This window comes from Mus caroli, unplaced genomic scaffold (assembly GCF_978045245.1).
Source record: "Mus caroli unplaced genomic scaffold, Mus_caroli_1 scaffold_15, whole genome shotgun sequence".
Taxonomy (NCBI): domain Eukaryota; kingdom Metazoa; phylum Chordata; class Mammalia; order Rodentia; family Muridae; genus Mus; species Mus caroli.
In genome coordinates this window covers 71,398,892-71,415,689 of record NW_028227270.1, presented here as the reverse complement: position 1 = coordinate 71,415,689, position 16,798 = coordinate 71,398,892, and the positions used below count along the sequence as shown (strand labels likewise).

Here is a 16,798-nt window from a genome sequence, read left to right as displayed (position 1 = left end):
TCGGAAACCTTTTAGGACTGAAGGGAAGGAGCAGAGAAAGCCCCGGGTGCCCAAGAAGCAGAGGCCTTTCTCTATGTGAAAGCACGAAGCCTCCTGCTGATCTGATCCCTCTCTGTCAGGAGGGCCTCGTTCCCTGCCTGGTCCACCTATCTCCACCCCAGTTCTTTACCTGAGTATGATCATCCTAACTCCTTGTGAATTAGGCCACTTTTATTTTTATTATCCCCTCAGCACAATAATTTAGTTCTAGCCTTTGATTGGAAAGATGACAGATTAAATAGCAAGATCCAGGCACAAGGAAGAAAGTAAGATGCCATTGGTTGGGCTGGAGAGATAGCTTAAAGGTTAAGAACACTGGTTGCTCTTCTAGAAGCCCTGAGTTCAATTCCCAGCAATCACATGGTGGCTCAAGACCATCTGTACTGGGATCTAATGGTCTTTTCTGGTGTGTCTGAAGACAGCTACAGTGTACTCAAATAAATAAAATAAATAACTAAATCTAAGGAAAAAAAATACCATTGGCCAATAGTCTAATGCCACAGCACTCCGGTCAAGTCAGTCTGTCAGGCAGGGATGCCTAAAAGCTGCTCATGAGGAAAAGAGTTTCACGGAAACTCCCTCCTGGAGTCTGGCGTCCTCTCTAACCCATAAATTAATTTTCCATTCCCGAGTTAGTCTAGTGTATGGATCCACGTGCTCTCTATTAATCTTACCCTATTATAAGTGCCTTTTAAGATTGAATTCTGACATAGCTAAAGCCTCTCCCAGTGTTCCAAGATCCCAGAAAGCAGCAAGGAAGTTTAACCTATTCAGTAACTAATTAAGCATTACAATAAGACGGGGCTCAATGGCTCAACTGGTCTGCAGAAAGAGCCTGGGAATCTCACTGAGATAGAAATCTTTAGTACAGGCTACATTCCATACCTATAGCAAGTTGATATACTCTCCTGACAAATGGAGATTCTCCAGACAAGTTAAGAATTAGCAAGGCCTAGGAATTTAGGGGTTCATGACACTACATTATTCTTGAGGCCTGCCAAGAGTAAAAACCCCCTGGTGCTATTAACACTAAAGTGTGAAATTCTTGCCTGTCACTAGGCTGATCCTAGGCAGGGCTGTTAATCTCTATTGTAAACATTTGTTTGGTTCCTGAAATTCTTTTCGCAGTCATTCTCTTGTGTTTGGAAAACTTCAATGTACCTTGCCTGATGTAACTTGCAATCCCTGGTAGTTTCTATGCTATAAAAAGTCCGATGCTCGACTTGACAATACATTCAGATTCAACACCTCTCCTGTGTGTATCTGTTTGTCAATTCCGACACTTTGCCCACCTGCCAGAGAGACCCGTTCCACGCAGACACAGGGACCCAGAGGGTCTGCGGCAGTCTAAGACATTTTATTTATTTTAGGCAGAGATTGATTATGATAAATCCACAGGAATGCCTGTTGAGGTGGTGGCTGTGGGTTTAGGGGCCTGTGCTGCAGACCTGCAGAAGAGGAGTCACGGGAACAAAGCTAGCACTGGCTGCCCTGCTCAGAGTGCTCCATTAGCCCACTTGTAAAGAGAGTTAGGTTTCTACAGCCATACAGCCTAAATGACCTCAGCACATTCTCCTTGGCTCTGAGAAGTTCCTGTCATCTTCGGTTTTTGACAGGTAGTGTGCATTGGATCAGTGGCCGAGCTTGAAGAATTGTCGGGAACAAAAATCTCAGATCTCCACAGAGAGAGGTCAGTTCTGACTCACTGCCCTGCTGTCATCCTGATAAGGCCGTCTCCTGGGAGTTACAGAGCCATGCCTACTAGCTACTTGGTTGATGAGCCACGTTAGTTTGTGGTGTGCACCCTCCCTCCTTGATCGAAATGCCACATAACTTTCTTCAGTACATGACCTTTCAGATTGAGGGCCCCTCGTGGTCTCAGCCTTTGGGGACAACTGTGATACCTTTTTGAGACAAGGTATCACAGTGTAGTAGCTCTTGCTGTATGGAAGTCACTTCTAAGGCCATGCTGACCTTGATCTCATGGAGACCCACCTGCCTCTGCCTCTGCCTCCTGCCCCAGGGCGAGGTGAAAGGTGGCGGCCACCCCTCCAGGCCTTGTGCACTTTTCCACTTGTGTGTCTTCTGAGAAGTGCATCGTTAGACAAATCCATTCACTGAGCAAAAACCTAGATGGTAGAGATAGGTTCATCACTCCGGCCCATTCATACAGTCAGGATACTTAGATGTGAATGTGAATAGGTGTTGGTAGCATAGCATGGCAAACAGTTTTACAGGAGGAGTAAGTACACCCTGGTACTTAAAGTAAAAGCCAGGCATGATGGCTGAAATCAACAGTCAGGAGACAGAGGCAGGTGCAAAGAGTTCAGAGCCCTTCACAGCTGTATAGCAAGTTCAAGGCCAGCCTGGGCTATGAGGCCCTGCCTCAGAACTAGGAAAAAAAACAAAAACAAAAAACCAGTATGGTCGATACATAAACTGATTGTATAGTTGTTTATGGGTCACCCTTAACCCCTGTGAGTCATGCGAACTCTCATGTGCTGTGCCTCTTCTTGCTGCACAGTTTTATTTGCATGCTGTCATTAGGAACATAAAAATAAAGCATCATGTCACATCCCCCTACCCCCGTTGATGTCAGTAGTCAAAAGAAAAACTTCAGCTCCCTTATAATCTTCTAGGACCACCACTGTACATGTAGTCCCCCACTCACCAAAGTACTGTAGCATGACACATGAATGTGGGCTTGTCAGATCAGCCTCTAAACTGTTAAGTTCTTCCCAGTGAATAGAACTGACAACTTTTCTGTTTGTCAGCATCGACCACCTGACCATCCCATCCCGCTGCGGGAAAGCACCCTTGCGGCGCGTCTCTGAGGTGTTTGACTGCTGGTTCGAGAGTGGAAGTATGCCCTATGCCCAGGTCCATTATCCGTTCGAGAGCAAGCGTGAGTTTGAGGATGCCTTTCCTGCAGACTTCATTGCTGAAGGCATCGATCAAACCAGAGGATGGTACGTTACTCACGGACGTGGGTCCCGCCTTTCTTCAGGTGTTTCTGTTGGTTTTGCTTTACCAAACATGAGTTTCTTTTTTTTTTTTTTTTTTTTTTTTTTTTTGGTTTTTCGAGACAGGGTTTCTCTTTGTAGCCCTGGCTGTCCTGGAACTCACTCTAGACCAGGCTGGCCTGGAACTCAGAAATCTTCCTGCCTCTACCTCCTGAGTGCTGGGACTAAAGGCGTGCACCACCACGCCTGGCACCAAGCATGAGTTTCTAAATGCCCACATGCCTCTGCCTGGTGCTTATGCAGAGAGGAGACAGTGTTCTTCCCTCTGCCCTTCCCATCAGCATGGACACCACCGTGTCTTTCCAGTAGGAATCTCTGCCACCACAAAGCTATACTGTTACAGTCTGTATTATTTCACACAGTGGAATATATCTCTATGGTAAATTAAAACAAAAGAAAAACTTCAGCTCCCTTATAATCTTCGTATATATTATTTAAAATCTGTTTATTTAAAATCTTTTACTCAGACTTTAAATGATCTTTACAGTGACATAAGGTTGGGTGCTAGAAATTAGAAGGTAATTGGGAATGTGTTCAAAATTTAAGTCTAGTCATTATGTGTTCACATTCTAAAAAAAGAAACAAACAAAACCCCAGGTACATGGAGAGATTTTGGTGTTCGTTTCATGTAGTCGGTGCCCTGTTTGTAGCGGTGTTGTCATGCTCACTGGGAAAAGGTCACTCACCCTCTTCTCATGTGCAGGCTTTGTGTTCGGACGCTCACTCAGGGCAGTCCTTGCTGATGGTACCGCAGAGTTGCGCTTGAAGAACCGCTGCTGTGGTCCTCTGCTCCTCCCATTTGAATCTATTAGAGGGTCCTCCAGGAACACATTTCTTAGGGTTCTTTTGTTCTTTAATGTTTTTTTTAATGCATGTATATGTGTGTACACACTCGAGTGGCTTGTGCATGTAAGTGCAGTGCCAAGGCCAGAAGAGGGTCTGATTTTTCTGGTATTAGAATTACAGGCTGCTGTGAGCCGTGTGATATGGGTGCTGGGAATTGAACTTTAGTCTCTGAAACTACTCCTCTTACTTCTCTGGCCCCACAGATGTCTGTGTTCTAAGGAGGGCCAGCTTACTCAATAAAGCATAAGCAGGCTTCTCTAGGAAGTGAAGTCTGGCCATTGGTAAACTCCCCTGGCGGTTTGCTTGTCCTCTCTGTCTGCTTCCTGTTTCCTTTTATTGCTTGAGCTGCCTCCAGGACACCAGGCAGCATCCTGTGGAACAGAAAGGGATGTTAGGACGGATATTTGTATCGGAGTATTTGGTCTGAGCTCTGGTCTTCTTCAGTTTGCATTTCTTGATGCTCTTGAAGTACAGGAGCAGGTCAGGGTAATGCAGGAGCATTGCCTCTCTAGTAGAGGAAGCGAGTCCGTGGAGTAAGAGTATCCCAGGCTGTGAGCACTGCCCACGGCAGAGGCTTCTGACCCTGCAGAATGGAACCGTTTCCTGGTTCTACGGTCTGAGTGCATTTTGAGTTTTGTTATGCCATGGTCTGTGCCACAGGATCTCACAGGAAACATGACCCCTCTCCTCTGGCCACTCTGGAAGTCCTGGGTGTGCCTTATATGTGGCCCATGGTTTCTCACTGCAAGCTTTTGTTTTAAGAAAATTTTGTTTTGCCAATCAGACTCTTAACTTTGAGTGATCTGTTGTGGGCATGATGCAGCTGTAGCTATCACTTGGTACATGATTATCAAGATGTATAATACAGGCTTGGCCAGGTGGCCCAGCGAGTAAATGCACTGGTCACCAAGTCGGACAACCTGAGGGGACTCTTCAGGACCCACGTGGTGGAAGGAGAGAGGCAACACTCACATGTTGTCCTCTGACCTCCACTTTAAGAAGTATAAAGAATCAAAGCTAAAAGTCTAGTGAGTAAATATACATTTTCCTGTGCTTGGATTCCGTTTCTACCTTTAATGAATGATTCTGGCTTTTTTGTTGTTTCCCCAGGTTTTACACCCTGCTGGTGCTAGCCACAGCGCTCTTTGGACAGCCACCTTTCAAGAATGTAATTGTGAATGGCCTCATCTTGGCAAGGCAGGTACACCCACCCCCTCTGTAGCCATGTTCTGACTGGCCCTCACCACAATTTCTCTGTAAAGAGAGGAACCTTGATCCCCACTGCCCCTTTCCTTCTAATCTCATGCTGGTTTGGCTGTTGAGACAGGGTTTCACCATGCAGCCTGGCTGCCTTAGATCTTAATCTTGTAGACTAAGCTAGTTTCAACTCACAGAACCCTGCCCGTTTTCCAGCTCTGTATACCCGGCTCTAACTTCTTACGTTCCCTCTAGTTTAGTTTTTTTCAGTGTTTTGTTTTCCTGAGGCCGAGCGGCCTCGGCAGGTTTACCTCCCTCCCACCAGTCTGAGCCTTTCCAGCACTGCGATTACAGGCGTGCACTATGATCTCATGCTCTGCCCCTGCTGTGTGTGGAGCCCTCGGCCACTGCAGAGGGACAACCCATCTGAGGCCAGGAGGAAGCCTGGCTCAACACTGCGTAGCTGGTGTTGGTGCACACGTCTAGAGTCTGACACCAGGCAGTTGGTTTTAGACATATTTAAAGTACAATTTCGGAAGAAAGTTTTCTGGGAACAACCACCTCTAAAGCTTAAAGCGTGGTTGTTTGGGAACTGTTTGGCAAAGTATATGTGACCTCTACTAGGAAGAGTGGTTTTATAATTTAAGGGCCCCAGATCTGGTATTTATTGTCTGGGTCATACACTCAGCCTAGAGATCACCAAGCTATAAAGTACATGTGACATCTCCCCTAAGAGTAGGCTCTCCTCATTGAGAAACAAAGATAAAGGTCTAGGAAGAAGAATCTGGGATAAACTTAATAGTCTGGGGGATTCGGGTGTGGTCTGGCCCCACCCACACTCATACATATATATATATATATATATACACACACACACACACACACACTCACACCACACAGATCACTAGGCTGTCACCTGCATCGTCTCCCAGCCTGGGTGGAAAGGGGTGTACACATCCTTCCCTTGCAGACTGTCACACTGTGTGCTTAACATTCCTGGTTTCCCCAGTGCTTATCTGACTGCTGAGACCAAGAAGTACAGGAGAGGCTGCAGGCATTTGTGCCCTTGTGCTCCTGTTTTTTTAATACTCTTGTCCCATCCATCTCTGTGTAGCTCCATAAATCTTAAGTAGGAAGACTCCATTGTGGTAGACAGAGCGAGACAGGCACCAGACAGTGGTCGTAGTAGCACAGTGCTTCTAGTGACGTCACTAGCAAGAGATAAGGTGACTTAGCTGAGTGTTTCCTCAGGTTCGTTGGTGGTCATGTCTCACTGTCTTTACACTCCTGACATGGATTTTTACTGTCATCTTTGTAACATGAGGAAATGTGGGGAATTGCAGGCTGGTCTCCAGTCGAGCTGAGTTCTGAACCCCAATGGTCATAATTCACCTACATGACACGGTAGACGTTCCCTCATACTCCTGGAACTCCTGCCCCTGCCTAAGGTACCACCTCCCACGGCCCCCACAAGAGAAGCATGGTCAGTAGTCAGGTAAGCAATGGCCCAAGCTTCTGACCTTCAGGCTAAACTCCTCCCAGTTACCTAGCAACAGTGAAGACCATAAAAAGGGGTGCTCAGCCCCCACCAAGCTCTCTTACTCTTACTCCTTTGTTCTTTTACCTCTCACCTGTCTCTCCTCTTCCTGTTCTCTTTGTCTTCTCCTCTCCTCTCTCCTTTCTCTTTCTCTCTTTGTCTCTCTTTCTCTCTCTCTCTCTCTCTCTTTCTTCTCTCTTTCTCCTGCATTTCTATAATGAAGCTCTTAAACCGTAGAGAGTCTCTGCCCTTCAAGTTCCGTTGCGCACTCTGGTCAGTGTTGGGAACTTCTTCCCCTACTCCCACTCTCCCACAACCCTGGTGGCTTTAGCAAAGTAGCTCCCTCCGGGGGGGTCCCCAGGTAGAGCTGCCCCTTGGCCGCCCCCTGAAGAGTTGGATAGAGGAATGGCCACCCAGGGATGGATGAGTGGACAGCGTAGGTAGCATCCCTCCCACACCTGACTGACCAGAGAATAGGGAAACTCTGGCGGGGCATTGGGCATCTTTTCCCTTTTCCCACTTCCCCAGTCCCCCCCCCCCCCTTTATTTTGTTCCCAACAAGGAAACTCAGGATTTCTGTGACTTCCAGGACCACAGCAGACTCCTCCCAGTGGCTTTGTCTCCTATGGCAAATTAATTTTTAGTTTCATCAGTGTCTTAGAATTCCTTTGCTGCATCAACTCTATTCAGTCAGTAAAAATACACAGTGATTCTCCCTGTGTTCCTGGGACCCATCTTCTGTGGCCATCTTCCCTTTCTGCCTAGCCACAGTAGAGCATGGCTTTGTTTTTAACAAAGTTGTCACTGTTTAGTTGGTACCAGCTTCTGATTTGCACAGGTAACAATTTTCGCTGTTGTGCGCTGGGATGCTAATCTATTGGGCATGTGTTTTAAAGTCTTGATCGCTGTGATTAAAATGCCATGACCAATACAACTTGAGGGTCGTATTCCATGGTCACAGTCTGTGAGGGAGTAATGGCAGATACTGCTCCAGCCCTACCTTGGAACTCCCTTAAAGACGAAGCTGTACCATGGTGTTAAAAGACTTTACTTGGCTTAGTGGGTCTCAGCAGTTTTCCTGCAAGCCTGGCTGCTTGACTGACTTGGATCCCTGGAACCCACATCAAGATGGAAGAAGAGAGCTGACCCCACAAAGCTGTCTGATCTCTGCTTGAGTGCCATGACCCATGCCTCCCATAAACACACATGCACACACACACACATACCAAGCTCATGTGCGTTCACAGTCACAAAAATGAAAAAAAAAACATGAATATAAAAGACCTAACAGATAGACAGCAACCACCCCTGCCATTGCGACTTTCACCAGCACACATCTGACCCCCTTCCATTAGCACTTGCGCGTCTGCTTGCAGTCCGCATCCGTCTATAAGAGCAACCCTGTCTACTCACTTACTTGGTATCTCCTTTCTGTTTTACAAGTGATGGCCAAAAAATGAGCAAGCGGAAAAAGAACTACCCAGATCCAGTTTCCATCATCGATAAGTATGGTGCGGACGCCCTCAGGTACAAAGCAGCCCTTCGCTCTGGTGTATCTCGTGTCATCATCCTCAGAGTGCCGTGCAATTATGCTTTAACTGTCGGGCCTCTGTATGGGGAGTTAGGCTTTTGTAGTTGGTGATTTCCAAGTCCAGAAGTCTTTTGAGGACTAGAAACTGTCCCGGGTGCCATCAGCCATCCATGACCTCCCGGGCGTGTGCAATATTGTCTCTACCTCAGCTCCTTTCTAGGTCCCTCGTCTTATTGATATTAGGATTCTGTCTCTCTTCTCCTCTCCCCCAACCCCACCAGAACAAATAAATGAATACATGAAGTTTTAGAGAACTTTTAGCTACTGCTTGAAGCAGTCCTACTCCTGAAGTCTATCCTGTTTAGGTTGCAAAGGCCTAGAGAGCTTGTTCAGAATCTCCATGTCATAGGTGAATAAGTGAATCCCACACCCAGTCCCATGCTGTGTACCTTCACACAGTTCCCTGTGGCCCGCAAACAGAGAGAGGCTGGCCCTCCACTCATTCGTCTGTCTATCAGGGCTGGGCCATTCTCCACAGTGAGAGTGGGCTTCCAGAGTGTGGCAGTTATCCTCATGAGCCCGTGTGCACCTGTGGTGGGGGTGCCAGTGTTTAAGGGCTGTCCCTCCACAGAGGAAAGCAGAGTTTGACCTGGCCTTCTTCATCTTTAGTAAAAGGAAAAAGACTCAGGTGATCTGACGAGAACTGGAATGTTTGCCTTCTCAAATTAGTAATACTTGGTTTGCCGTCTGTGTAACTTTTCTGTGTAAATTTTGTGCTTCTGCCAGGTTATATCTGATCAATTCCCCTGTGGTAAGAGCAGAAAACCTGCGCTTCAAGGAGGAAGGTGTGCGGGATGTCCTCAAAGATGTGCTGCTCCCGTGGTACAACGCTTACCGCTTCTTCATCCAGAACGTCTTTAGGCTCCACAAGGTACGGACAACATTGGTCTGCGTTTGCTGAGCTATGAGGTGGGCTTGTGTGGGACCTAGTGGCCACTTTTTTGTGCTGTCTACTGCTGTTAGATAACTCGTAGCCATGAGGAAGCCTTACATGATGATCCAAGAAGGGTCTGATTCTCTGTAGGACAGACCTCCTCTCTATAAAGAGGTGTGTTATAGTTTGGTCAGTCACTTCTTTGTCTCAGATTTCATGTTGAATGTAATTCTTCTCTATTTAAGGAAGTGGCAGGGTGTGGAATTACAGACAGTATGAGAGTCAGCTACAGACAGTTTTTACCCGACAAAGGGCAGGGACAGAGCCTGGGGTTGTGCTGTTGGCTTGAGTGTGGTCAGGGAAGACTTGCATGTGGAAGAGGGATAGTAGCTCTGAGTGAGTTGCTAGGATTAAGAATAGTAGTAGTTGGGGGCTGGTGAGATGGCTCAGTAGTTAAGAACACTGACTGCTCTTCCGAAGGTCCTGAATTCAAATCTCAGCAACCACATGGTATCTCACAACCACCTGTAATGAGATCTGATACCCTCTTCTGGTGTGTCTGAAGACAGTTACATTGTGCTTATTTATAATAAATAAATCTTTGAGCTGGAGGGAGCAGGGACTGAGTGAGTAGGGTTGACCGGAGTGAGCAGAGGTCTCAATTCAATACCCAACAACCACATGGTGGCTTAGAACCATCTGTACAGCTACAGTATACTCATATACATAAAATAAGTGAATAAAATCTTAAAAAAAAGAAAGAGTGGTAGTTGGGAATGTATGTGAACCTGTGTCTCAGTTGGCCTTCCCATCCTCTCCAGAGAAGGCCTTGGTCTGCAGCCACCTCTGCTGACCCCAGGCTGGCTACACTCATTGCCAGTATCTTTATCCCTAGCACAAGTTACTGTATTGTATGAGTGTTTAGCCAGTTGTGCTCAGAGTCTTTTTTTTTTTTTAATTAGGTAATTTCTTCAATTACATTTCCAATGCTATCCAAAAAGTCCCCAATACACTCCCCCCCAGTCCCCCACCCACCCACCCCCACCTCTTGGCCCTGGCATTCCCCTGTACTGGGGCATATAAAGTTGGCAAGTCCAATGGGCCTCTCTTTCCAGTGATGGCCTACTAGGCCATCTTTTGATACAAATGCAGCTAGAGACAAGAGCTCTGGGGTACTGGTTAATTCATAATAATGATCCACCTATGGGGTTGCAGTTCCCTTTAGCTCCTTGGGTACTTTCTCTAGCTCCTCCATTGGGGGCCCTGTGATCCATCCAATAGCTGACTGTGAGCATCCACTTCTGTGTTTGCTAGGCCCCGGCATTGTCTCACAAGAGACAGCTATATCTGGGTCCTTTCAGCAAAATCTTGCTAGTGTATGCAATGGTGTCAGCGTTTGGAAGCTGATTATGGGATGGATCCCTGGATATGGCAGTCTTTAGATGGTCCATCCTTTCTTCACAGCTCCAAACTTTATCTCTGTAACTCTTTCCATGGGTGTTTTGTTCCCAATTCCAAGAAGGGGCACAGTGTCCACACTTTGGTCTTCGTTCTTCTTGAGTTTCATGCGTTTAACAAATTGTATCTTATATCTTGGGTATCCTAAGTTTTTGGGCTAATATCCACTTATCAGTGAGTACATATTGTGTGAGTTCCTTTGTGAATATGTTACCTCACTCAGGATGATGCCCTCCAGATCCATCCATTTGCCTAGGAATTTCATAAATTCATTCCTTTTAATAGCTGAGTAGTACTCCATTGTGTAAATGTACCACATTTTCTGTATCCATTCCTCTGTTGAGGGGCATTTGGGTTCTTTCCAGCTTCTGGCTATTATAAATAAGGCTGCTATGAACATAGTGGAGCATGTGTCCTTCTTACCGTTGGAACATCTTCTGGATGTGCTCAGCGTCTTATTCCAGCACCTTTAACTGCTCAGTGACGCTGGAGCAGCTCTGAAGCTCGCAAGCAGGACAGTGACTTGGCTCTTCCTTCTGCTGAGAATGAGACAGAAGTAGTGTTCGCATAGGACTTCCGGATACACTGTTCCCTGGAGATTTAGAGGCAGACATCTTTCTCTGGATTTCAGCATCCCCATCTTTGCAGTTATGCCAGCTCTCCTGTATGTGGTGCCACGTAGGGGTAGCAACCCAGAAGCTCGCATGCTCAGCAGACCTCTTGGTGGACAACTCACGCCTGACCACAAAGAGGGCCCATCTATACAGAGCAGGGCCGCACCCACCCTGAGGGGCTCAATCCCAGGCCAGTCGTCTTCACCATTGCTCTGCCAAGGTGCTGAGAAGCCCAGCTGGCAGGAGATTCAGTGTGCAGAGCAGGAGTGGGTGAGGTGCCTTCAGGATCATGCAGGGCTCGTAAAAAGCAAAAGGAGACATGACGGGTTCCAGGTTAGCGTGGGAGCTGTGTCCTCTTGCTTGTTTTCAGGTTGCTAAGGATTATCCGGTTTTAGGTTTCACAGCCTCCTTCCATAGGTTTACAGTAACCCAACACTAAGTCTCTTCATTGAGGATTTGCTGGTGCTTATCCTGAATATTGCTGGCTTGCTCCCAGGGTCTGGGATCGTTTTGTGTTCCATCATTTCCTTCTGTTTTACTCACTGAGAGCATTTGGTAGACTTGGAGAGGTGACTTAGCGGGCAGGAGTACTATTGTTTGTCCAGAGGACCCGGACTTAGTTCCCAGTACCCATATCACATGGCTCGCATCCATCGAAGGATCCAGTGCCCTCTCCTGACATCCATGGGCACAGGTACGCGCACATGTGCGTGCACTTATATAAAGTTAAAGTTAGGGCCGGAGAGATGGCTCAGTGGTTAAGAGCACGGATTGCTCTTCCAGAGGTCCTGAGTTCAATTCTCAACAACCACATGGTGGCTCACAACCATCTGTAATGGGATCTGATGCCCTCTTCTGGTGCATCTGAAGACAGTGACATTGTACTCATATACGTAAAATAAATAAATCTTTTAAAAAACTGATTATAAAAAAAGTTAAAGTTATTTTTTTTTCGGGTATTAGTTCACCCTTTGTGCATGTGACCATCTCACTGAGCATCTGTCTGTAGGAAGAAGAAGTGAAGTTCCTATACAACGAGCATACAGTCAAAGAAAGTCCTAACATCACCGACCGGTGGGTTCTGTCCTTCATGCAGTCGCTCCTTGGCTTCTTTGAGACTGAAATGGCAGGTGAGGCTTCTGTTCTGTCTTCCCAGGGGTGAGGACGGGTTATTCTCTTTATACTTGTTCTTTTGATATGTTTTCTAAAATATTTTATTTATTTATTTATTTACTTACTTATTTATTTAATGTGAGTACACTGTAGCTGTCTTCAGACACTCCAGAAGAGTGGCATCAGATTTCGTTACGTATGGTTGTAAGCCACCATGAGGTTGCTGAGATTTGAACTCAGAACCCTTGGCAAAGCAGTCGGCGCTCTTAACCGCTGAGCCATCTCACCAGCCCCCCCCCCCCTTTTGATATTTTAAATGGTTTTCCCTTATTAACATAGAGGAAGTTTTGAGAGGTAACCCAGAAGTGCAGTGTGGTAGGCCTTGGTTGTAGAAAGGCGTTTGTTTCAGGGCTCTGGGTAATTTTGTCCAGGGAGTGCAGACCCCATTCTTGTGTAGAGGACTGTCTGAGAGCCCTACCACCTTTCAGCACTCGCTGCCATGACTTCCCATGAACCTGAGTCTAGATATCCTACACCTAGGACAGAACTCAGACTGCCTAGGAACTAGATAGCTCAGTGTCTGTGTGAGGGTCGTGCGTGGGAGACTAGTCCCACACAGAGAGGATAGCTCCTGGCCCAGGTAAGTCCCAGCTTTGTTCACCTGTATACGTACCCACAGAATCACCATCAGCAAGATCATGAGAAAATGTGTCTACAGGGTGCCGTGAGGGGCCAGCAATTCCTACAGCTCAGGAAGAGCTGATGCCCCAGAGCATTGTCTTCTCTGCATATGTGAGGGTCACTTACTCTGCAGGAGGTGAAAACCGAACACAGGACTCTCAGGCTTCCCTGACAGTAAAGTGTAGGGAGCTCTAGACATAATATGGGCTGGCTTTCCCTCTCCAACAGGAAAAGCCCTGGTTGCTGAAACCACCTATGTAGAAGTGTTTGGCCAGCTAGCGACTGTGGGCCTGAGTTCTGTTTTCTGAGAACCACAGTAAGAGCAGCTGTGCCCTCTGCAGTCTGGGTGGATCCTTTTCTGTGGGGGCTGCACTGTGCATCTGTGCTGTGCATCTGTGCTGTGCATGGAAAGATGCTGAGCAGCGGCCTGTGTCACCCAGTAGAAAGAGTGGTGTTGATGTTCTGTGTATTAAACCAGGAGAATATCTCCTCAGGCTTTGCCAGGTATCTTCTTCTGGGCAAAATGGTGCTTGCTGCACCTCTTAGCATCTAAGGCATCATGCCTTCTGCTGCTTGGGGTAGGAGGCGGCACAGTGGTGTGGAGTTGCATTCTGTCCCATGTTTCTGTGCACTCCATGTTAGGTAGTTACATTGAATAGGGGTTCAGTGCACTCCATATTAGCTCTGAATAGTGGTTCAGTTTATTTTTTTTCACCTGTGTGGGTTTGCTTATAGCTCATTGTTGTTTTGGAGATGCCCCTAAACACCTTGGTTGCCGCATCAGGAAGTCATGATGTATGAGCCATCTGATTGGTTGATTCTGATTCTCTTTGTTCCCTTAGGGAGTGGGCAGCCCTTGACTGAAGAGTTGTACTTCCTTCCCACTCCAAGGCCTGGCCCAGCCTGCCTGACTAATATCTTGCTTGCTTTTTAGCTTACAGGCTGTACACTGTGGTACCTCGCCTGGTCAAGTTTGTAGATATTCTAACCAACTGGTATGTCCGAATGAACAGGAGAAGGTTAAAGGTAAGAACTGGTAGGAATTGTGAAAAGTCAGGGTCAAAGGTTAGGGAGAAATGTCAGCCGTGATGGTACACACCTTTAAACCCAGCACTCAGAGGCAGAGGCAGGTGGATCTCTTAAGTTTGAGGCCAGCCAGGGCTACACAGAGATACTCTGTCTCCAAAAACAGGGGGGGTTGGGGGGGGTGGAAGCTATGAATATGAGAAAGGACCAAAGGGAAACAGCATTGCATTGCCAATACTCTTTTGAAGATGTCTTGTGTTTATAGTACATTAGCTGTACTGCAGTGTGACAGAATGGGACTTAGGAGATCTGAAAGTTATTCTGTGTATTTTCATAATGCACCGTGGACAAGTTATCAGGGGTGAAGTGTCCAAGCTGGTGCCGTGCCAAACTGAGCAGACCTCATAGAATTCCGCAAATACTGTCAAGTATGGCTGGCTATACTTCGTTTTTTTTTTGTTTGTTTGTTTGTTTTTTTTTTTTTTTTTTTTTTTTTAGATTTATTTCTTTATTATATGTAAGTACACTGTAGCTGTCTTCAGACACTCCAGAAGAGGGCGCCAGATCTCGTTACAGATGGTTGTGAGCCACCATGTGGTTGCTGGGATTTGAACTCTGGACCTTCGGAAGAGCAGTCGGGTGTTCTTACCCACTGAGCCATCTCACCAGCCCCCTGGCTATACTTCTTAAAAGAAACTATTGTGTGTGACTTTTCCCTAGAGGCATGAACATACGACTAGATAGTGTGTGTGCCAGTGACAGCCAAAGAATTGCCCCCATCCAAGTCTAGCTGTGAGATTATTGGGGTTCCTTCCAGGAGACTGGATGAGGGGTGATAGGAGCATAGATAACCACACTGCATCATGAACAAAAGCCCACCCCAAAATCGTGACAACTCGGGAAGGCAGCATTCCTAAGCTCCTGTACTCTTGGAGGCTGCGTGGCTGGCTGAATGACCCCACAGCCATTGATCGGGAAAGGGCTTCCTGAGAGGGCTTTGCTTCCACATGTTTCAGCCTTGTTCCTGGTGAGGGGGTTTCAGTTTTGAGGAAGGAGCCACACAGCAGCACCCCTCTTGGTTTCTGTCTCCACCCAAAGCGGCAGTGGTCAGGTGTTTGCTGTGGACAGAGTTCTTCCTCGCTGTCGGGGTTTTCGCATGAGCTTGGCGTGAACACTGCTCTCCAGACACACTGGCATGTGCAGAAAGTATAGTGAGATAAGACAGTGACAAATTCCTTGCTGCAGAAAGTTTTTCCCTGCCATGAATCAGTAAAGTTATTTTAAAAGCACACAGTATATACCCCCTCCCCTCTTTTTTAAAAGCAAAAAGTTATCTAGCTCTTCTTGTTATATTGGAATCCATCTACCCTCACACCTTCAAGTCTGTCCTGTCCTTGGCTCCCATTCACCTGATCTCCAGTAGAGATGGTCAGGGGGACAGCAGACTGCTGTCCCGTGCTGACCTCTCGCACTGCCCTGCGTAGCCCCAGGGCTGATGGTTGAGGCCATTACTCCTCACTCCGCCCCTTTCCCACCTGTGTAGTACATGGTCCCCGTACACCACCCGTTTTAATAACCATCTGTTTTGATGACACACTTACTACCAGCAGCTTCATATTTGTCTCTGTTTCATTCTCTAGGGTGAGAGTGGGGTGGAAGACTGTGTCATGGCTCTGGAGACACTGTTCAGTGTCCTGCTTTCTCTGTGCAGACTGATGGTGAGATGCTCAACCCCTTTCCAAAGCCAAGCTACGTACAGTAACCCTGAGCCACACCCCCCTCCCTTCTGTCTGCTTTCTAGAAGAGTCAAAGCACCTTCGAGCACTAGCCCCCTTTCAGAAGTTGTAATAGCTTATGTGCCTCGTTCTAAGTACTGACTGAGGTATACGAGGTGCTAATTCTACATAGCAACTGAGATATATGAGGTGCTCGTTCTAAGTACTTATTCATTTACTGTTCAGCATTTAGACACCGATCTACTCCCAGGGAGATAAGATATAAATCTTGATAATGTGAAGAACTAGGTAACTGAGTAATGTAGAGATCCTAAACTCATACTTATATGATCAAGCATATCCTAATAGCACTGATAGAAAAATGTGTGATTGTTTGGCCTGGGTTTCTGTTAATTAAACCGTTAAGTGCCATATGGATGGGAACTCTGCTCCTTTTCTGTGTCCTATTCTGGTGCCCCAGTATCGTGTTCCATACTATACAACAAGCTTTCTGTGAGCCTGTGACAGTCACAGGGGAATTTGCCCTTAGACAAGATCTTGGTGGTGTCCACATCTAACTTCCTGCACCTGCATCCCGGGATACAAGTGCCGTTTTTCTGCTTTGCAGATCTGATCTCTAGGCTTTAAGGTATTTAACCTCTGCATATTGACTTAACTGATACATTTGATTCAACTGGCACTTGTTCTTGGTTTTGGATAGCAAGATATCCAGAGATACTTTGAGTCCTGTGAGGTAGCTCTACTCTTACACCTCATACATATGAAGTCATTTTTCTTTGAAAAGGGACGGCTAATAACCAGCCTATGCCTGTGTATTGCTATTCTCTTCTCTAAAGTGACTGGCTTTCATTTCTCAGTCTAAGTGAGATCGACGGATGATGGGTGCATCCAGTGATACTCTCTCCTCCATTCTGCTGCAGGCCCCTTACACACCCTTTCTTACTGAACTGATGTACCAGAATCTAAAGCTGCTGATTGACCCTGCTTCTATCCGGGACAAGGACACACTCAGCATCCACTACCTCATGCTGCCTAGAGTTCGGTAGGAATCAAATAGAGACGA

At 46.7% G+C, this 16,798-nt stretch overlaps 1 protein-coding gene and 1 non-coding gene across 7 annotated transcripts in view; both read left to right on the top strand.

The window, feature by feature from the left end:
• Iars1 (isoleucyl-tRNA synthetase 1) overlaps nucleotides 1-16,798 on the top strand; it is a 47,427-nt gene that overhangs the window by 18,960 nt on the left and 11,669 nt on the right. For all 6 annotated transcript variants that reach the window (XM_021180375.3, XM_021180376.3, XM_029468407.2 and 3 more), the window contains 9 exons: nucleotides 1,656-1,729; nucleotides 2,814-3,008; nucleotides 5,019-5,105; nucleotides 8,086-8,169; nucleotides 8,960-9,104; nucleotides 12,189-12,309; nucleotides 13,908-13,999; nucleotides 15,640-15,717; nucleotides 16,656-16,777. In XM_021180375.3, coding sequence (XP_021036034.1) covers nucleotides 1,656-1,729; nucleotides 2,814-3,008; nucleotides 5,019-5,105; nucleotides 8,086-8,169; nucleotides 8,960-9,104; nucleotides 12,189-12,309; nucleotides 13,908-13,999; nucleotides 15,640-15,717; nucleotides 16,656-16,777 — 998 coding nt within the window. The remainder of the gene's footprint in view (nucleotides 1-1,655; nucleotides 1,730-2,813; nucleotides 3,009-5,018; nucleotides 5,106-8,085; nucleotides 8,170-8,959; nucleotides 9,105-12,188; nucleotides 12,310-13,907; nucleotides 14,000-15,639; nucleotides 15,718-16,655; nucleotides 16,778-16,798) is intronic.
• Nucleotides 7,357-7,489, top strand: LOC115029115 (small nucleolar RNA SNORA24). The gene has a single exon (XR_003834689.1). It is a non-coding gene; the product is annotated as a small nucleolar RNA SNORA24 (small nucleolar RNA).